Raw genomic sequence first — 24009 nt, 5'->3', positions numbered from 1 at the left:
TGGAATCGTGGCCAATACGTTACTGTCAGTAAATATATCCTAGGGGTATATTTCCGTCTCGCTTATTTAGTAATTTTAGTATCCGTTTGAAGAGCATAAAACGACGTTGAGTGCTTTAACTCGATTGCAATAGGTTTTATATTCCTCATGTATATCTGAATATCATATTATTATAAACTCATCTACACAAGGTCCTTAAATTGGTGATAATATTGAGGCAATAGTGTATATCACCTTGTATGTAGACAAATCGTAATCATTATTAACCTCATTAAATATTTGCTTAAATACAAGGCAATGTAGGGCTTTTTTCATCACTACTCCGATATTGCCACCGAATTTATGACCGTGTGTAAACACCTTAAGCGGTATTTGTATTTTTGAAATCCTCAAGTCGTCCAAACGGCTAAATGGATTTTGAACATTAAGATATCGTTGAATATCTATGAACTCTCTTACGATATACGCGTATCTACATAGTAAGTAACAATGTGAATATAGCGGCAATGTTTTGTTACTGTTACTTGAGTTTCAGACAAACCTCTTTCTAGCATTAAAGTCAAGGAATTTGATATCTTATAATATATGCAATGAGTCCTAATGAGTGGAACATGTTAAGAAGAGGGCGTTTTTAGAAATAGATATTTAGAACCTGAATGAGTGAAATATTTTGCTCGCGAACTCGAAACAAGTCTGATCTGTAAATTAATTGATTCGTTGAATTTCAATGTAGGTATACCACACTATCCGTGCCAAACGACATACTAGTCTTAAACAGGGTTATCAATATGTAAAAATATAACTATATCTAATAAAACCTCAGATATTTATTGGCAACAAAGTTAAAAGCATTTATTGAGATTATCTCATTTCTAGAAAGAAAAAATTATCGAACTTGACATCCATAACTTCAATTGTAACATTCAAATGACATATATTACATAGAAATAGAATGCAACATAATGTACTATATTATTTTTATACTTATATATATGTATATATATCTTTAAAAATCTTGCATCACGACGGGATAAACTTTGAATCTATTTAAACTGTTTTAAAAAATTGCTCATTGAATGTAATGTAATATGTTTTAAACTGGATGAGTCAACTGAAAAGATATGATATTTTTATAGTCCTTAATATTAGAAATACGCAACCACAGCAATGCTCTAAACTTTAAATAGAAATAAGTAACTCCTTGAACGCTGTCAAAGGTAAGTCTCGAGAGCTCCGACAGGATGGAGACCCCAGTCCCTGGTTGCCTTAGCAACGCGGCCGCTAGGCCCGTTAAGCAAACCCATTCGTATTTGTCCAGTTTACTTTTTACTATTCTTTGTACCGTTACAGCATATGTTTGCACGTCATTATTGCCTGTCCACGTTGAAGCGGAAATTTGAAGGGTTTTATGACCATTTTCCTATTTTATGACCTATACAATTGACATTCATTACATATATTTGAATAGTTACTAAAGGAAAAATATTACTTATTCTTAAAAAAAATTTGACACAAATACTGGATATTACATATGAATCTTCATCTTGTCGTCTAATTTACAAATGAAATACTGTACTATAATACATATAATTTTATTGAAACAAAAACAAAGTTTCTTAAAGTTTTCATTATATCTATCGTTTTTCTATTCTGTCGTATTAACAGCTTCCTTGTGGTAGTTTAAATTTAATAATTATAAATTTAGCTAAAACGCAAATGTAACCATTTTGTAGTCACTTTTCATTTTTAAAACCTCTAACTACTCTTAAGACTTTAAACGACGAACAAAAATATAAAATCATGGATTAATCTAACCATCACGAAACACATTCATGTACGTCTCTAAAGCGCTTGTTGATTAGATATCGTATTTAAAGATTTTGCAGTACATATTTTGACTCAGCAGTTAATCAATTTCTAACGTAATCTGCATAATAAATGTCCAAAAGCGGTTTCTAAAATGATCCAACGATCACTTCGAACGGAAACTGGAAACTGACCATTAATATGTCCCACGTGCTGAGTGAATTAGTAAGGTTAGTTCGTCTGTCTGTAACGGTGCCGCCCATAACGATAGCGGTTCGACTACATACTGTTTGTTTAGGAATGAATCAAGGAAAAGAAAAAATCATTATTCAAATAAACTTAATATAGGCACTTATGAATAGTCATTTTTTATTCCGTATACAGACTGCGTCAAGAAGAATGAGCAAGTAAAATCGTTGCTCTTTTAAACAAATGACGATCAATTTAAATCGTCAATTTTTTTTTTGTTACAAAACACAAAATTCATAATATTAAATATTACATACAGTTACTTGAGTATAAATTCGTCATAATGATTACAGCAAAACCAGTCCCTACAAGCAACACCCGTTCACAAATATCTATAACGTATAGGCTAGCCATCATTATGTTCAACCACATTTAAGATAAAAGAATACTTGATAGTAAATAATATCAGAAATACAATTTGCCAATTAATTCTAACAATATTGGCGAGTTATATTTTTGATTGGCCCATTACCTGATAAAATAGAATGCAAGCTTAGGTATGGAGTAAATTGCAGTTGCAAGTTGCAGGTGGATTGTGACGAGTGTAGCACCCGATATGCCCACATTTCGCAGAGCATGAGAACAACATAGCAGCGGGCAAACCATGGTTGCTATCTTAATTAAGTTACTTATTTTTTCAAACATTATAAGTCCAATTAAGTATTAAGCGTATATTATTAGTAGCATTTTAAAAGACGGTGGGAATATTCGACGTACACAGCGGGACGTTGGCGCCAATCAAAGAATATTATGTAAAATTACTTATAATCATCTACAACTCATTAATAATTGCATTTACGATCGCAATAAATTAATTAAATAAAAATTTTACGTTATTAATTATAACATCAGATTTTTATTTATTTTATGTCATTAAAATCATTAAGAAAAACGACAATTTTATTTTGTCTGTATCATATTATGGTAAACTTGCTAATAGGATCCAAAAATAAATCACATTGAGTTTAGTATTTACTAGACCAGGAAGATATTTTTTATATTTTTAATGGAAATCTGTTCAAATTTTAGTTAATGTGTAATATAAGCTCACATATAATACTGTCGATTGATAACAAAACGTTTCTTTCAAAACAACAGAAACAAAAGTCGCACCAATCGCTACTTAGCGATAAAGTCGACCATTGTTACCTCTGATACATATTTAGTACCTAATTTATTTTTTCTATGAGAGGAAGATTAAAAGAGTTTTGCATTCATTCATTCACCAAAAGTTTGGTCGCATTCTGATCAAGATCTTAATCCTTTTTAATACATATTCCACAATCAGACTACACCAATCAACATTCAGGTAGGGACATATCTTACATTACCCAAGCTCGAACCAATGCAGTAAAGTAGGTTTCCCAAATTTTCCCGCCGAAGAATCGAACTCGAAAGCTTATTCGCACCAACTAATATTTCAAGACTTTTTAATTCATGAGAACTAAAAGTATTGTCATCTTGATAATCCATTAGTTGTCTCATGACCTTATTGTAGACATAAATGGCTCTTTATCACGTCATTGTTGAAGCTGGTTTGCACTATATTCGCTGTTAGATTTTATTAGTCAGTAACTGTCTTTTTTGTTATCTGAATTGTACTTTCATATATTATTCATGAAAATTAAAATACCAATCAAAATAATACGAACTGCAATTAGTAGCAAGAAACTATTACTCTTTTTGAAAGAAATTGTTGAAATTACAAGTGTATGATGTACGATATATGTTCTATGACGACTGTAAAAACACAGGAAAAAGTTGATAATTATTTTCAACTTGTGGAAAATCTTGTAAAGAATCGTCAAGAGACAGAGACTTTTACTTACTAAAAATATGTATATGTGATATTACTCAAGGCCTTATAGCAAGCCAGAATCATAAGGTCTCAGCATTCCTCATCGTTATGACAGGCTTGGTGGTCTGGTGATTTACTTCCGAAGCAATCATGTTTGCATCGTACGCACAGTATACCCCTTTACTTCTGATAATCATAGTTTCAAACATTTGTATTCATGAGTATGCTTGTCTGTATCGGTCTGAATGTTTTCTAGATGTATTATGTTTTAAAATATATTTAAGTATTTATATCAGTTGTTTAGTAGCCATGATTCTGCTTAGCTTATGCCTAGATTGCGCAGTATGGATTGTCCAGGGTTATTATGATTACTATTCCACATTAATTCCTGCGGCGAAGTTCGTGTGGCTTAGAGATTGGATGGTGAGCCATCTCTCTCTGGTTAGTGTAATATTATTACAGTACTGTCTATAGTTGTCCTCTAATTATTCTCACAGTCTCGGTAACAATGTGACAGTCACTTTCATACTAAATCTGTGAAAACCAGTTATTAGAAATAGTACTAGTCAAAAATGGATAAATTAATAGCCAAATATTTATACAAAAGATTATAATGACAAGTGTTATTTGGTAACAGTTAACATCGCCTGATTCTGCTGATTCATAATATAAGTTGCCAGCTATGATGACAATAACTAATTTACAATGACTTACTCTTAAAGGTTTTAAAGCGTCTACTGATGACACTGTTTACCCCATAAATTGACCCTACAAATGTACATAATTGGTATGGCCAATTTGTCGGGTTCAGACACAGACCGCGACCCACTGACTGTTGATAGAATAGAATAGAATAGAATAGAATAGAAAATCATTTATTCAAATAAACTTAATTTAAGCACTTTTGAATAGTCATAACAATTTGTTTTTTATCTACCACTCGTTCGGAAAGCTGTCTCATCACAAGAAGAACGAGCAAGAAACTTGTGTGTTGCTCTTTTAAATAATCCTTGTAAGTTTACATTTACAAGTCGAAACGTGTGAATACAAACTACCAACAAGCACTAATTTTTTGGGTCAAATATAATCATGCAATAAGATTAAATCAGTCGTAGTGATAAAGATCAGACCAGTCCCTACAAGCAGCACTCTCTCAGCACTGATGAAATTTCAGTTTAGCCTGTAATAGGTATTATTCAATAGCGCTTTATCTCCAGTAGGTAATTAACTAACATATTGTCACTGAAATCAATAGTAATTGAGTTATTGAAGGAGTGATTAGATGTAGTTTTTATACCTGTTCATAGGTTACAGGTCTCAAAGTTTTATACTAAAACTACGTAAATTTACACGCACGCCGGCCCAAACCAGAGGTTAAATGTGAAAAACAGAGTCCAATTTACAACTTATTCCCATTTTTAAACACCATGTATATATATAGATAGTACGCCTACTATTCAAAAAGAATTTGTTACTAACTAATGATGACAAAAACACTGCTAAATATTCTAATTTGTCGTCGTAAACCATAGTCTATAAAAATATTTGACACACGTATCTTGCTCTTTGTAAAAATGAAATAAGACAGCAACTTTCATGAGCAACAGGTTCCGTCTACGAAAATATTTTGTTAGACAGTGTTTGCTATAGTCTATAAAAAAGTAATGCCAAAAGAAAAAGTTTTTTTAGAGAACTTAGTCTATACATTTACTTCATGAAGACGTGTAAACTCGTTTTATATAACATTCAGTGAAATATACTGAAGCAACGAGAGTATAGAAATTAATGATGTTAGTATGTTATAAATTTAGATGAAAATAAATTTCCTTCTAAGTTTCAATATGTAAAACATAAACTATATTTTTCAAATTGGATTTTAATCTCAAACAATAAAATAATTATATGAAGCATTTCAATTAAAATTATTATCCTAGAAATGTTGTTATTTAAAAAACTACATCAATTCTATCAATTAGGCAAAAAAAATGAAACTTCGTATGTATAACTTCTGTGATATTCGAAGGAATCCTAAAAATAATGAGACAAAATTCCAAACATCTTCGAATTGACTGCAATAAAATGTGACGTAATAAAATAAACCTCTAAGATAATACCACTACATTTAGGCTCATTTCGTGTTATGAATACAATGGGTGATTTAGCAGAAGTTCAGTTTGAACTTTTGTAATTATTAATAACTGGACATACGATAATTACTGTATGTAGGTATGTAGGTTTCCACTTTTTTAACAAAATTGTGATACACTTTTTATGCTGCGCGCAGAAGTTTCGTCTTTTCTTTACGGATTTTTAAAACATCTCATCTAGTATATTACGTACTTTATCTTTTGCTCTACTTATCGCTTATCTGGTGAATTATACTGTGATTTATGATATTAATAAATACAAAATATTTTCAGTTTTTTCTATAGACTTTAGAACGATTAAAGTTAGTAAAATAACCAAAATTACTAATACATACATATTTATAATGAAAGTATAACTGACTGCTACCTACATGTAAAATAAGTAGTATCTGTCTAGTACCATAATACAATCTTTGCGTAGCTTGGGACTTGATGGCGCTGTGTAAATAATTCTAGGTTATAAAAAAATATTAATGTTTTTATAGTAACTAAGATTGTTTAATATATAGTGCATTAATAAAAAGGTATAACTACTACATTTAAAAATATTGGTCTTTTGCTGTATAAATTTAAAACTAAATAATCAATTACATATATAATAGAATTTTTCTCTTCATTATAATCTATATTCATTGTATGACATTATTATAGTTTGAAATCATTATAAATGTTTATTTATCTGTCAAACGTATACGTAGGTATAGGTGTCAAATGTAGGTTATAAGATAACCTTTCAAATGAGAGTCGATTATTAACGCTATTGTGGCTATGAATCTCCAATAGATCTTTGAAGTTAATAGTAAATCGCTATGTTTGTAAAGACTTTACTTTCTTTGTATAAATAGATTATTATTTAATGCACATAACTGTATTTTACACGTATGGGTAGCGTTGGTTTCATTTCATTTCTTTCCTTATGACGGCCTCGGTGGTCTAGCGGTTAAGCACACTGCCTTACTTCCGATGGCCGCGGGGTCGATTCCTCGTACGGTATAAACATTTATATTAATGAGTACGATTTTTTGTATCGATCTGAGTATTTTCTATGTGCAATATGCACGTATTTACATAAAAAATGTAGCTATGTATTTATATCCGTTGTCTAGTATCATAACACAAGCTCTGCTTAACTTGGGACTAGATGGCGTCTTATGCGTTATTATTATTACAGTATAATTTCACTTAGGTCAAATCACAGTTGCTAAACGGCAATACTACTACTATTCGACAATACTACAAATGCTATAATAAACATAATGAGAAATATTATACGATAAATAATAAAACTTGATGGAATTTGAATGAAATTCCTATTTCGTTTATCCATAGCAATAAAAGGTTAACGGACCTTCTTGTAGGTCAAATGGCTGGAGATTATGTGGTTTAATATAAAGTGATTATTGACGATGGTGGTAAGGTATGTGGTGCAAATAATGACCTTTGATGACCTTTGTGGTGTAAAAGTGTATCACAATACAAATCCCGCACGTTACAAAAAAATGTGGTCATGATCTATTATTATTTATTTACATTATGTATATTTTTAAAACTGGGTTTTTTAATTGTTACTGAGCATTTACATTATGTATATTAAAAAATATATATATTTAGCAATTGTTATTAATTGTATGAAATGGTTTTGTATGATATATCCAGAGCTATATTAAATATTATTTATTAGATTATTAAGTACAATGTGAAATGCTAAAAATAATAAAACAAAAGCAAAAATATTAGCATATTGACACCTGTATGAAAGTCTAAGGTTAAATTACTGAAATTACTAAAAATTAAAACTATATATAAAACACCGCAACAAATTATTATATGTAACAGGAGCCAAGCTTAGTAAATTACCCATAATTCAAATTTTATAAATTTAAACCACGAAATAATGAAAAACTAATTGCTCATTCTCACCAGTAATCTCAAATTTAAATACTTCCTGTTTAAAATTACCATCTAGTTGCGATACATAGTTACGCGCATTTGTTAAGCCATTACAATTATAATTAAACATATTGCTTTAATAATATACCTGCTAAAGAAACTATTAATTGTAAATATCTTCATTACAAGTTCATTCAACGAGAGGCTTCTAAGATATTTTCGTTTAGAAGACTTTCTTCCAAACGAAAATATATACAAATATAAAAATCTTCTGTTCAATATTATTATTATTTTTTTATGAACTAGCAATTATGTCTTTCTAATGATTTAAAAATTAATTAAAATAAATGGTTTTTAAATTATTCATTTCATTTAAATGACCATAATCTTTAAATAAATATACAAATAATTCAGATTTTAAACAATATTTTAAATGAGATATCAATATTGTGTACTTATTATGATAATATGTTACTATTAAAATTTTATAAGATCTTATTTTTTGATGTAAATTAAATTATTTAATACGGCATTGACAGTAAAACAAAACTGTATAATTAATACAGAATTAATTCAGACCTTTTATATTACATAAAAGGTAAAAAATAGTTGTTACAGTTAGTTACAGTTGGCTTACCTCTATAGTCATTAATAGCAACGACAAGGGTGAGCGTGGATCCCAGAGGTACTATGCCAGAAACAGGAGGTGCCCATGGTCCCTTGCCGGCTTGTATTTCCATCCAACAGTCGACGTTATCTCCTAAAATATATAAAATCATTATTAACAAATTGGTAACAATAAACAACGAAGGATGAAGATGGGACATCATGTTTATTGGAAATGATTAACCCTGTAATAGTTTCTTTATATATGTATTCCGAATTTATATGTATCATAAATGCAAACATATGTATTATATACATAAGTATCCTCTAAGAGTACAAATGGTGAGTAATTTGAATATATTAAAATCGATGGTGAATAAGAAATTATATATATTTTCTACACTTAATATAAATGAATAAAAGATTGAAATAATCTTCAACCAACCATCAAACTTAATATACAATAGTATTTTTTTATCTGCCACAAATTTGGAATTAATTATCATCACCAGTGGATTGAAATGTTCATTTTCTCGTCCTCTGAATACAGTCTGAACAATAAAGGTCAACAATGTGAAACTAATATTAGTTAGCGTATTAGCATCGTCATTGAATTATAAAAAAACAGCCAATTTATTAATATGGCATAATATATATATATAATATATGTAATACAGTGGATTGAAATCAATATTGTAATTGTGAATAGTTTCAACAAATCTATGCAATACTACGTATAACATAAAACACCATTACTTAGAAGCTTGTAGCAAATCCTACCTCTGAAATCCAACTGCACTACATCCAAGTCGGCAATGACCATGGGTGGCTTCGAAGCTGTTTTCTCATAATCATTGAACCATTCGCACCGCAGTCTTTTCGCTTCGTCCCATACTTCTAGTAGATCTTTGTCGTATTGAACAACTACTGTATTCTCATAAAACTGGCCGTGAAGATCTGAAAATAAAAAAAAAAACAATACAATAACTATTGAATATTCATTATATTCATGTATGGTACTAATTTCAGGAACTGCATTAAATGCGAAAAAAATATAATTTTATTAATTCATTGCGAATTTTAATCTATCTAGAAAATTTAATACATTAAAATGATTTCCTATGTATTTTGATGATGATGATAATTTCCTATATGTATTGAACATACATAGAGGAAACCAAAATCATTATTATTGAACATTAATTTTAAAACAAAGAAATTCTCATTTCCGTCTATTTTTAAGATATTTTTTTATACTTCTTTTTATGTACTATACTACTTACGTATACTATATTTCGTACTTTTACGATATATAATGTAATAAGAAAAAAGTAGCGATGTTTACAAAACATAACAATTCACAAGATGTAATTACCACAGTGGCAAGATTGGTATACAAATAAAAATTTATCATTTTATATAAAACTATTCGATTAGTTCAAATTTGTTACCAAATGTCGACCTAAGTTCGTTCGAGAAAGTTTTCCACTCGTGAATACTTCTACTGGATTTTGTAACTATTTATATGCCTTTTCTGTTATACCACAATATATTATTTAACGTTAAGTAATGAAAAAATTCTAACTGATTTATTTGTTTCAATATTATTAAATTATTTAGCAAGGTTTTGACGAAAATGAAATATAAAGTTTGATTTTTAAATCCTTATTATTCCGAGGGCTTATACCCTACGCGGATGAACTCGTGCAAAAAGTGGAAGTCGTCCGAAGAACGCGGATCGAACCAGAAGCCTTTCGATCGATGTCACTCAAGCGAAACTGACCCTTAGGGGCCTTCTAGCTAACTCCCTTTCAGTACTGCCGGCCATTAGGACATTAATCTTCCAACTTTGACTGGCAACCAATACGTCTAACTCCTATCTCTTCAGATATAAAATCGAATTCGCATTGTCAATAGCCGTGTATAATGTGACACGTTTCGCTGAATGCACTTAAAGTTGCAAATACTTCGTTACAGCGGGAAGGAAATACGTTTACTGTTGAACTGAGAGATGGCGTCTCGTATTAATGCTGTCAAAGAAAAATGAGCTTTATGCACTTTGCTATGTGGTCTGGTGAGTGGGGATTCTGAGAAACAATGCCTGAGTAGAACATTCGTGGAAGGAGCGGGACGCCTGCGCCCGTTATACACACTAGCAATAGTGGACAACTAGGAATCACAACGAGAAAAACTCACTTACTTTGTTAAAATGAGACCGACGAGCAGTAACTTGGTCGGGGGGCGATTTATTGCGAAATTGTTACGAATTACCGGTACTTACTGAGAAGCTAAAATACTTATAGCATCTAAAATGGAATCATAGGCATATTGCTTATAAAAGATTATATATTTTAATTGTTATATTAATACGTGAAGCAAAACAAAAATTGCGCCGACGGAGGAATATGAAATTATATATATGTACGGGTAACAGAAAGTATGTAACTACCTCGTGGTAGATTGTGATATAAAAAATCTAATTTTTTACTTAAGTAAAAAATATGGACTTTTTTAATGTTCAATTGGATTTTTACCGAGTGGATTTTTAAGAGTAACCGATAATGTTATTTAAAATTAAGGTTTAAACCTTAATTTTAAATAACATTATCGGTTACTCTTAATTTCCACGTTTATGCTATTGTATACTATAACAAATACACGATTAAACGCAACGAAAAAAATCTAATTGACTATTAACATATTTAATTAAAAGTAATTATATCGCATCAAACAACACATTTTTTTGTACATTTAAATTGAATTTACGATTGTCTAACAAGCGTAAAATTAAATTAATATCACGATAAAGAGGAGTTTGATAGTGATGGTGTCTTATATGTATAAATTCAGTGGGAAAAAATCGGAGCTTGTGATGTGTAGCCGATTCTCACATATTTATTTTTTATTTGTCTGACTATTTTTTATAATGTGTCATTAAAAAATATATACAAGCCTAAATTTTTACCCATTTATTACCAACCCCTATTTTTTTAATAGTGATTTCAATTTATATGGCAAAACAATGTTAGCGGGGTCAGCTAGTAATATGTAAATGTTATTCTGAATCCATGCTTTGTTGTCTTCTAAAAGCAGTTATACGTTAAGTCAGGTAAGTGGTAACATTAAAATCTGAAACCTATTGCACTAAGACAGTTGTTGTAAATAACATAAAATGTACAATAAATACTGCCATTACAAAGATAGCTTTATTTGTCTCGGACGGGTTCTACGGTAGTACTGTTTAATAGTAAGAAATACTTTATGAGGTGTAACCTTCTATTCAAATTGTACTGACAAACCATATTCTAGCATACATCTACATTACGACATAGAATATTGGTGTAGAATTTCATTTCATAGAACAATGCCCTCATAAATAAATATAAACGTAACTAAATTTTTAGATTATTAATTAATCTAAACGAATATATTTATATCTAAGGGATATTTTAATATAAGGGACAGATAATTATAAGTGTATGAACCTTTTCCAAAATTATTATTGCTGATTAATATTATTCTCTTAATATGTTCCCAATTGATATACAATAAGTTTCTTAAATTATTGTTAATATTTAAATATTATTACTGTTTCATTCTTTTTTAAATTTTACATTATTAATTTGATTTTTAACAAGTTAACAATTCTAAAAAATTATAAATGATAATTTACTCATAATGACCTATCTATAATTATATGTATAATCAAAAGGTAGATCTGATCAAATTTGACTTAAATGTTCTCATTTTGTTATCATTTACTCCTTATACTGTATCATTTACTCATTATAATGTCATTTTGTTCAATCACTCTATATAAGTATTTAACTGTGTACTTAACATTTTTCTATATAATGATAATTCTTAGTCTCATTACGATAAATAAAAATAAAAAAGTTTAATAATCGAACTTTACTATTATGGGTGTAAATTGTACAGTACATCACCTCCAACATCAACGGACGGAAACGACGGCTCAATGGGAATGCAGTTTCGCTTCACGCAGCTTCTATTCATTTGTCAGATAAATTATACAACACCGGCGCTGGGGAGTCCAGTTTAGACAGTTAAGCTTGAAGTTTATGGAGATTTTCTTCATTTGTAAGTAAATAAACGAGGATTTATTGTTTTACAAAAATGCTGTCGAATCGTCTAGAAACTTTTAATATTATATCGCTTACTAATGGATAATAAAAATTTATATTTGCACCATAATAAAACCTAATCAATATATATATGTTAAATTAACCATAAAAAATTGTGCATATTCTTAAAATTATGTGTTTTTTCCAATCCAAATCAAAGTTCGCCTGTCGCCACATAAAATAGCATTAAGATGCATATGTACGAATCTCTAGTTATTACTTATTTTTAACAGTTGTTAATTATGTATAAAGTATTTTCAATATCAGACACCTAGACAAGTCTATATCTATATCTTTTTACTTTTAAAGTTGGATCACACGAGTGTAATTTTGCTATTCTAATCATTCATAAACATCAAAATATTTTAACAGAAAAAAGAATCGAATCGCCGCTAATTTTCTCTATTTTTTTATGAAAATGTGATTGCGTACCCAATGGTAAATATCAATTACAAGTATGTTCTTTTTAATATAATTAGCTGTTAATGTCACTAAGGCCACTTTACAGTATTTAGCTGACCAGCTAAAATTAGCAAATAACCACTTAGATATGAAACAGTTACAGTAATTGCGAGTTTGCTGCCGAGACCGTGCCGAGATATTCCGTATGTGGATTTATGTTATTGAAAATGTAGGTAGATGTGACGACACATAATTATAGTTTTCCTGGCAGCCTCCAGATTGGCTTTTTCCTGGCTTTTTCACTTGTATCTCTTTAAGGATATTGCACGACGCGGGATTGAGAGACATGATTAATATAATAAATGTTTCTGATGATGAAGTTTTTTAAATGTTTAGTAGGAAAAAATTAAGCTTTATTAACTCTTCATATTAAAGAGTCATTATACAAAATTACTATACTCTATACTAACGTATTGTCATTTATTTTATTGCTATCTATTAATATTAATTATTTATAATGTCTTAATAAAAAGTTAATTTATGAAATGAATCCCTGATTGCAGGATGTAGGACATATTCCATATATATCCTTTCCGCCAGCATCAATTTCAATCATTCGTCATTATTTAATATATTCAATTATAAAAGTAAACTTTTACAATTATCACATAGGTCTGTATATTGGCGGTAAACCCAAGTTTTACGGTAAAATATCAATAAAGTAAAGCGTTCTATTATTTGCTAATAGGCAGTTAACGTTCGCATGATTACGCATTCGATGTATTTATTGATTTCACAGATTGTAAGCGGTACATTTATGTGAACTATGAAAGATTTGTTGTTAATTTGTTAACATGTATAATTAAGCCAAAACGAACGGCTAAAATAGATATCTATCTATACGTACAGTAACAATGTGACCTATCACTATTCTGTAAATAGAAGATACATGACAAAATCTATTGTTGGAAGACTATAGAGTCTTCATGCCTCTTCTATTACATTGATAACAACCTGTTAGAACCTAAATAAATGCCATTTGTCTGTCCACGCTAACCTCTGAAACGGCTTAATAGAAAAAGGTTTCCACTAATGCATAGATAGATAAAGCTGTAACTTTTCCTAATTTACACAATGTTTACAATCCTGTAAAACTCCTGCCGAGGTTTGTCTGCACGGACGTAGCTATATATATATATATATATTTATAATGTATGCTATTTATAAGGTATTGTAGTAAGCTTCACTTAAAATTTTATGTTTCTTATATTTCGAGCAAATAAGAAAGTTGTAAAATATTATTATTTCAAATACCACGGGTACGAAGCCGCTGACTTAACTAGTTCAGTAATAAAAGCATATCGAACAGATTTTAGATTGGGTAAACCCTTCACACACCCTATTCTGGCTTCCTCGAGGAGCATTAGCCTCAAAAAGTTTTGCACAAATTATAAAAAATACAAAAGTTATTAAATAATAAAGGTTTTTTAAAAGTCATTACTAGGACGCAAACTAAACATACGGTAACTATCGGCCTACTCCATATATGTTGATATTCCTAAGTCATTCCTGTACCCAGTAATTTCCCTGTCACTCGCCCTTCAAACTGGGTGGACATAGCATGCAAATAACTAGGTATTTGATGCAGAATAAGTATTATTCATGAAATATTCATATATGAATAATACATATAATTTTTACTTTGACATATCGAGTGAATTTCCTTTCCAATTGATCTTTATATCTATAATAAAATCGGCCTCATTCAGTCCAATTTATTCTCGGTTATTATAATATTTCCAGAATGAATATTCTCATTCAGATTGAACAAATTTAAAAATAACTTGCATTTCTAATGATGTGCACTTTTTAAGATACCATAATATGTAAAATTCTCTTTACAGATTATAAAATTTAAAAATTGTGTCGAGGCGAAAACTTTTAAACTGTCTGTTTGCAGGTTAAGGTTGCACGTAAAAATAATTTTAGAAATTAGGATGTCATTTTCGCAGAATATCTGTAATTACAGGTCAATATATAAGCTATAGACATTTAAGGAAAATGCTGGTGACAAATTTAAAAATATTTTCAATACGCCACCAACAATTTTATTAATTTATTTATTAATAAGATAAATATTAGACGGCATATAAATGTTTTCTTCAATATAGTTACATGATTAATTATTATCAATAGATTGTATCTACAAATATACACGTGCACAAAGTGTTCCTCATCTAGAGTTCTAATAAATGATATCTCATAAGTGATTTCACGGAGCAAATTGCTGAGCGCAATTGATTCTCAAATCAGTAAGTACTTACCAGGCTTGGTGCCGCACTTGGCGTATGCGATCCGAAACGAGAAGTAAGTCTGGCCGGTGGATGGAGGCACGTAGACGCACCTCGGGTCACCGTGTTGACCTGCGGACATAGGCACTAATGAAGGGTCAAGCTACACTGTAACGTAAATCTAGCGGTGGCGTAACGGTCAGGGACAGTCGTCGTGGTAAAATAGGTGACCGTGTTTGTGAGGTGCCTAAAATGTATTTATTTCTCTGTTTAAAATATATCAGTAGCTTTAAAATTGAAAATCCACTATGCCACGACATAGTGGATTGCTACCCGAACTTAGACCAAAGGAGATGAGTTCGAACCTTGTTTATACCATAAAAGTGCGTGTTAATTTATATTTCTAGCTGATTATTTATAATTATATAACTGAGAATTTATAAACGAAACAGCGGTAGAGAATCTCTCTCTCTCTCTATGCCATCCGATGTAGGATACATAGGATTTAAGTCTAGTACTGCTTTCATCACCGTGTATATGTTAACAATGCCTCTGGCGCATTTGGGGTTACAGCCGTCATAGTTTATTATTATTAGCTTTAATACTATGTATCTACATATGAATTGGAATTTTTTGTAATTGACTCAATGAAATAAGACGATTGTCTAAGGAGTCCAAAGCCCTATAGGTATAGGTAATATTTGAGTATTAAAAAAAGTACTACCTTTTTCTTGTCAAATCTCAAAGGATTATCTCATGTTAAAGGTGGTTTTGAGGACTAATTTCAATATATGGTATTTATAATTAAAAACACACTAGCAGTTTCAATCTTTAAGGTACAAGTAAACTATTAAAAGCAAACGATTCTTTACAAATTCTAGTTTAACTTGGTGGTGTAATAAGGCTGGAAAGTTGTCTGACAAATTATAGCCTGGCGATGCCTCGTTTAAACGCAAACAACACGAATCGGTACTTTAATTAATAGTGTGGGTATGAACTGACACTAAACAATTTACTTGCTGTTCATTACTAAGGTAATTTCTGATTTAATTACATACTAACTAATAGCAGGTCTGCTTCGTATAAACTAAATACTAACACCAATCAATTCGTATATATACATACATAGCTTAGAGCTTCTTATATGTAGCGGTATAAGATATAGCGTATCTCATCTCGAATTACATAATGATAACACTACTGGTATTAAGATAGGTCTGTCTATATATTTGTTTAGTACATTTTTACGACGAAACGGCTAACCAAATCATAGTATTTGATATAAAGATATAACGAAAACAAGTGTAGGCCATTTTTATCCCAACCTAACAATAGATAAACTACGTATAAAACGTTATGTAGTAATAATAATAATTGAAGGATATTAATTCGGTAATTTGTTGTACGTACGATTATAACATATATTTATTTTTTTGTTAGGAAGCTTCAAACGACTGCGCAACAACGCACCTGATTCGAAAAGTTATGCTAATTCTATTGTGGAGAAAACTCCGCCACTTAAGTGTGAAACAAACTACCTATTCATAACGTTGAAAAGACGGAATTGTAATGTATGAAAATATTTTTATTGATAGTGTTCATGTCGTAACACTTTTACTACACGTGGTCCGTGTAAAAAGATGACAAACGGTTGGGAACTTCGGTTCTGTCAGCAACTAACACACTTATGGTGTAAAGTCAGTTTTTTTTGTACTCCGTAATACCCTTTTGTCGATCTACTCGTATAATAACTAGCAGTTAGTTTCTTTACAAAAACCACGATTTATGAATGACAAGATTATTTTCCGAACAAATGCCTCCGTCATCCAAATTGTTTGGTTTTTTTTCAACGTTACAATGCAATTCATTCATGCGTAAATGTCTATATTGAAGACGTGTGAACGTTCAATTATTGGATTTAGTAAAAAGTAGTACATAATACAAAACGTACTTAATACTTATCTTACAGTAGTTATTATACGACGACTTCCAAAATGAAGAGGTGATCAGTCTGATTATATTTTCAATACGTATGTTGTTGCTGACTATTTGATTAGAGTACAGCGATGTCAATGTCAGTAAGTGCCAGTAGGTTATTAAACCATCACTAGATCATCCAACACTGTGCACATTTATCGCAGATTTTTAACAGGCTCTTTCCCGTTGAAATTAGATTATTTTTAATTTTATCACCTCACGTATAAGTATATTAAATGTGAAAGTTTAAAACTAAATTATCCTACCTTATAAAATTTTCAAGATTATAATATTAGTACAATTTCAACGGGCTTATAATTTAATTCTTTAGAAAAATACGATATCAAAAAATAGTTTTAAATTAAAATCATTAATTACAAGACCTTACATTTCAACAGTATCTAGTGCAATTCAGTGCAATTGATTATTTATCCTTACACTATTTACTTATTCGTCGATAGTTTATGAAGTTACATTATCGTTATTTAATCATCAGATACTGACTACAATTTTTCTTGAAAACTTCTACATTTAATATAATTATGACATTAACATGTTTATATATTATGTTTGTTATATTATTAATTTATAGTTTTACATTTTGTTTAGCTGTGATCTCCTTGTAAGTATAGTTAAATACTTGTGATAAAATGATATAAACATAGCATGTACATCTCCACTAGTTGTAAGTGGGCCACGTTAGTATTAATAATTCAGTATGTACCGTCATAATTGTAAGTGAAACCTTGGCAATTATTGTGTGCAATTAGAAACGGTCTGAATGCCGCCCGGTAGTGTGGCGTGAAGATACAGTTCGTTAGGGGTATATACTGAATCTTTTTATCAGAAAATGTCAGTAGGTATGTAGGTTTAATGTTGCCTAGATATTATTTACCTCTGATTTCTAAAAGTAATTACAATTAATGTTAATTACTTGGTCGTAAGGTCGTAAGTATGAATTTATATTCCTTTCCTATATATTACTGTTAATATATGTTATGTTTAATAAGAGGTAGGTATAACCCAGCGGTAATAGTTACATACAATAAAACCTATGCTACTTACTGATTACGTAGCATTGTATAAGTATATACATTTTTTTAAATCTGTAATATATTTTTTTGTTTATCAAATAATTACAAACATCGATTTTTTTCTGCTTCATAAATCTTACTATAGTATATACAAGCTGTGTCCGTGGTTACACCCGCGTCACTTTATACCCTATGTGTTATTGTAATTTATAAGCTATATTATTGCAAAGTTTCGATAAAATCCATTTAGTAGTTTTTGCGTGAAAGTGTAATAAAGATTCATCAATCCAAAGTGACAAAATTCCGCGTTTATAATATTGGTAAGATTTTATGATTCGTTAACTTCTATTATCATCATCATCATCATCAGCCCACTGCAGTACACTGCTAGATATAGGCTTAACATAACTTTTATATCCGCAAATTATTTGGATGAAATAAAATTCAAATCAAATCAAAATATTTTTAATCATGTAGGTCTATTGCAGACTCTTATGTTATGTCAAATCTAATTCAACAGCATCCAAGTCTTTTATTAATTACGAAACTAATTTGAATTAAACAACATTGATAATAAATTAGTGGTGACAAATCTTAGCTTTTTATGGATTTAAATATAAATTACCTCCCGTTGTGTCAACTTTAATTTATTTTCAATACTTGTAATAAATAAACTTATAAGTATACATTTATTAGGCAGATACAGTTAGCGAATATAACTCTTGTATTATTTGACCTATAAACGCATTTACCGACGAGATATCATTAGCACAGGCTTTGAATTTTATCGATTATATAACACATGTTTTATTTACCTTGCTAAAATGGTACAGTAAACTATATTCTTCAAAAAGGTTTATATATAGAAAATGTATCTCACTATATACTATTAAAATGTTAATAGTATATAAATATTATACTATTTATATACTATTACTACTTCTATGCTAGTTGTTTCCCTAGAAGATGTCTACATAAACTTTCATCCCCTATTTTTATCCCATGCCAGATTACTCCTTGAGATAAAATAGATATTTGAATTCGACTTCATAGAATGCGAACCTACCGTCGTTGCTTAGATTAAGTCGTTTTCTTATCAGTCTTTTGTATTACTCCGTTAATACAAAACATTGAGAAATTAGTTGGAAATTAAAATTAAGGCATAAACTTTTTGGCGTCAACCAGATTCATTCAGAATCAAGGTAGTATTACGATATGTTAATACAGGCTTATATTGATCATATCTCCATGAGTGATATCGGAATGGTCTGCGCAAAACATAATAAATGGATAACATTATTTTTTATCATCTTTGACTTACCTTTATTCCATTATTTGGGGATAACATTTATTTTTATGCTAACTTCAAATTAAACAATTATTTCAACTTATTAATATTAAAATAAAAACAGAGTACGTATTGTATGAGCGAAAGTGTAGAAAATTAGGCTCATATTTATAACGCAAGTGAAAACGAATGTGCGGAGTGATTTGAATTTGAAAACGCCATTGTTAATTACTGAAAAGAATAATTTGGTAATTCGTTACACATTCATTGCCGTAAAATTCTAATGTCTGTACTGTAAACAAAATTTCATATCAGCACTTGTTGTTATATGTATTATAGTTATACGTTACAATTTGATAGTTATACCAAATATTATGTTATCTGTGGTTATACGTTACAATAGACGCCCGTCCTCGTATTACTTAAATCTGATAATTATAAGAATCATCATTAACCGCTATAACTTAGAACCTAGTTTATTTACCTACTTTGGTCTAAAAGTTTATTTCTTTCAATTTAAAGTTAAGAAATAAATAAATTTAATAAAATCAGGCACGATTATTTTTGTAATATTGAAATAAAACTTTATAGATATAAGTCTGTAAACTAGTAATGACAGACTAAATAGTTCCTTTTACAAGGATACTTATGCCGTGTAGTGTTATAATAGATGGATCGAGGTAAACTTATACAAAGTCGTCTGGAAACCGCAGTACCTGGTTTAGTAAGAAGTTTTTAGGTTTGAAATGTGGGATAAAGCAGTGAAATTATAATTTCGGTATCTTAGTTCAGAATATCACGGCATTCAAGGTACAACAAACTACATATGATTAAATTATGTCTATGATGCTGTTGAAGTATACACATAGACCACAGTCACCATTTACCATCAGGTGGCTTTTAATAGTTACCCATTTCAGTTTCATAACAAACTTTTGTTATAATAACAGTTATGTCATATTTACTACATTTTACCTTTTGAAGACACGATTCCCTCGAAGGGATGTGAGAAGGTGAGATGCACATCCATGTGGTCCTTCCCGCACATCACCTCCAACGACTGTATGACCGGCATGCCGTCGGGCCGGTCCACCGGCCATAGTTCACCGGCCCGTGCTCTCGGCTGCAACGAAACAATACAAATTGTTTACATTGTAAATATATTACCCACATCAAATATTTTTATAGGTTGCTAAAAAGAAAACATTATACTATATAGTCTTAGATATATATGTGGTATTTATTGCCTATATATAATGTAATGTATAAGTTATATTACTGTAAAGGTTAATATAAAATCTGTTCAGTAGTTTTTGCGTGAAACAGTAACAAATATCCATCCATCCGTCATTCTGACTGATATACACACGCTCACGCTAGTTTGGGAGTCAGGGCTGCATCACATTGTACAATGATGAAGGTTTCATACATTTATAGTCACAAACTTTCACATTATCTAATAATATTAGTAAGATTCACGTCGTATAACGGCTCAAAGTAAAGGCAAAATGCGGAACTATATATACTGGTTGATATAAATGAAAGATAGATAATTTACGAATATAACAACAACTACGATAACAAGATTACAAGCATCTGCTGGTCCGTACGAGTCCGCAAACGATTTGGGTGCAGTTTTCATTCAAATATTATGGGAAGCCTGACTTAAAATTAAGTATTTGTTGTATTCCAATCCGTTTATGAACACCAAATTAAACAAATACCACGACGCACGGGTTCAAAGGAGATTTCTCAGCTAGTCTGATAATATAGTTCTACATAATGCACTTGTAATTACTTAAAACAGGTCGATATTCAATAAGATTTTACGCTGTAGTAGACTAGCTGTACTCACCCTGAAAAAGCTTCCGGATGAAGTCGATACAATTGAAAAACATAGTAAGTTTATTAGATTCCCGTACATATGTAGTTACAAAGTGTTAGCACAATTAATATAAGTTTAAAAAATAATAAACATTTTTTTATAGCCCATTTAGCGGCATAAGAAGAGAATATAATAATCCTACTCTGTGCTCAAATTGAAATAACATATACCATCTCCATCGTAAAGCTGGCCAGTTACCATTTTACGACGCTTGCTGTTCTCACTGTTATTCTTTAAAACCATTTACAATCTATTAATTAACAAATTAATTTATTATACCATAACATAACAATTGCATTTCGTTTTCGAAGTAACAATGTTACTGTCAGATTTTATCTTGTTTTGTTGGATGTTATACTTTAATGGTTAACATTAATCTTTTTTAAATTAATAAGCGTTTTAATATTAGTATAAATATACAAGTTGTAGACACGGGTGAGTTTTGCGACAAACATATGTGTACCCCGATTTTCGTCGTTGGTTTTTTTTTGTAGGTAATGGCAAAATGGTTAACCTGATTGCGCTAATGGTGTATGCATTAGTTGATAATATTTCAGAGTGCACTCTGGCGGGACATAAGTGAAGGTTTAAAGATAAATAGATAAGGGTGACATGAGGTCTTTTATCCCAGTTTACAGCTTACCCTTATTTTTGTAATGTATTAAATCCAAATTTATATTATTATAAAAATTATATAAAAAAAAATCCGTATATAAAACAAATTATTACCGATAAATGTACATAATTTTTGCACTCAGTTTTGCACTCAATCTTGTGTCAGAAAAGTATCATAATGCATTTGAGAATTAGGTATTTAAAATTTGTGTTCTCTATATTCTGATTCGTTTATTTGTTTGTAGGTTGACTTTATTAGTCACGATGAACATGCCTATTAGAAAATGACGGATGCGACTATGGAGGTCGCCTCCCATCACGCAAAGTCTGAATAAGCGGGACGAGGAACGACGAGTGCCATATCCGTTCGTGGAATGTGTGAGGAAGATCTTAATTAAATTATGATTAGACTGATAAAAGTTATTAATTCATTTGTGTTAAGCCTTTTAGTAAAAAATATCTATGGTACCTTCTAAGGAGCTATGGAGCATTTAGATAAAAAAACTCACTGCAGAGTTTTCATAAAATTGTATACACTTGTAAATTTTTTGTGTTTCGGAAAACTGTATTTCATTAAGAACGGATATCATTTTTTCTATTATCTGATTCAATATTTTGTTTCACAGAATAACTTCAATCATATCAATTAGCCGCTAGGTACACAAGGAATATAAAAGTAATAAAAAAAATCGATCATTACAATACACACATTTTTGGGTACAATAAATACAACGTGTATTAAACAGAAATTTGTATTTATTTAATTAATTTAATTATCTTATGATATGTTTCTATTATACTTTATTACTATCTCGGAACGATAATAAAGAGCAACACGCATGTTTCTTGCTCATTCTTCTTGTGATGAACAGCTTTCCGGATTAGCGGTAAATTGAAAAAAAATGTGACGACTATTCAAAAGTGCTTCAATATTAGTTTATTTGAATAAATGATTTTCTATTCTATTCTGTTCTCGGTACAGTATTACTACTAAATAACATGTCTTATTGCACAAAAACAACGGTCTCCATCAGGAATAATTCAAATGTAAAGCCTATCGATTGACAATTACCACAGACGCAACGCTGTTTGTGGTAAGATATAAATAAATTGGTGAAGATATCGCGCAATATACTCAAAAAATAACCGTGGAATGTATAATGACAAATATCTCCCGAAAGCCTGTAATGTAAACATAATAAACATGCAAAGGATAATTTTGAAAGAAACGTTTACTTCGTAATTGGATGATTATCGTGAAAGGTGTAGAGTGACCATAGTATAATATAAAACAGAACTGACAATACATTTTTAGCATTTGAATTAGGTTTGAAATATTCTTTATTATTATAATAATTATTTATAAATTACATATAACTTTCTCATGCACATTTATCTATTTAATATAAAAATGTAATCCACGTTTGTAAAATTTGTTAAATTTATGTAAAACAGTTTGTAGTGATTTTATCAATCGATTTTGATTTATTTATTGATATTCATGATACAAAGTTAAGTTTCGTAATGGTTGGAATAATTATGTACTCCCAATATATTTATTAGTTTCTCGTCACTCTATTTCAAGTTACACACTTAATACAGCCGGTAGGGCACCGGCTGTATTAAGTGTGTAAACTTAACTCAGAGAAATTCTATACTCTTTATTTTATTACATATACTTAAAACATAAGGATAGATATTTTTTTTTCTATTTCATAATTATTAATTACCAATATATCAATTACTATAATTCCCTAAAGTCACAGCAAACCTCTAGTTATTTATACTATCTATATGTTATTATACATTGGAGAGGTAAAATAGGTACACGTTTCAATAAATACATGTCATATCTACTAATTTTACAATCACATGT

The 24009-nt window shown here is 30.1% G+C and overlaps 1 protein-coding gene across 1 annotated transcript in view; it reads right to left on the bottom strand.

Moving 5' to 3' along the window:
- Nucleotides 1–24009, bottom strand: part of LOC131852055 (cuticlin-1) — an 83397-nt gene that overhangs the window by 5554 nt on the left and 53834 nt on the right. The window contains exons 4-7 of the mRNA XM_059202647.1: nt 20609–20756; nt 15368–15466; nt 9277–9453; nt 8528–8650 (exon numbers count right to left, since the gene is read on the bottom strand). Coding sequence (XP_059058630.1) covers nt 8528–8650; nt 9277–9453; nt 15368–15466; nt 20609–20756 — 547 coding nt within the window. The remainder of the gene's footprint in view (nt 1–8527; nt 8651–9276; nt 9454–15367; nt 15467–20608; nt 20757–24009) is intronic.

The sequence above is a fragment of the Achroia grisella genome, unplaced genomic scaffold (genome assembly GCF_030625045.1).
Source record: "Achroia grisella isolate CSIRO2021 unplaced genomic scaffold, CSIRO_AGI_Agris_v1 utg821, whole genome shotgun sequence".
In the NCBI taxonomy this organism is placed as follows: Eukaryota; Metazoa; Arthropoda; class Insecta; order Lepidoptera; family Pyralidae; genus Achroia; species Achroia grisella.
This window is presented reverse-complemented; position numbering and strand designations above follow the sequence as displayed.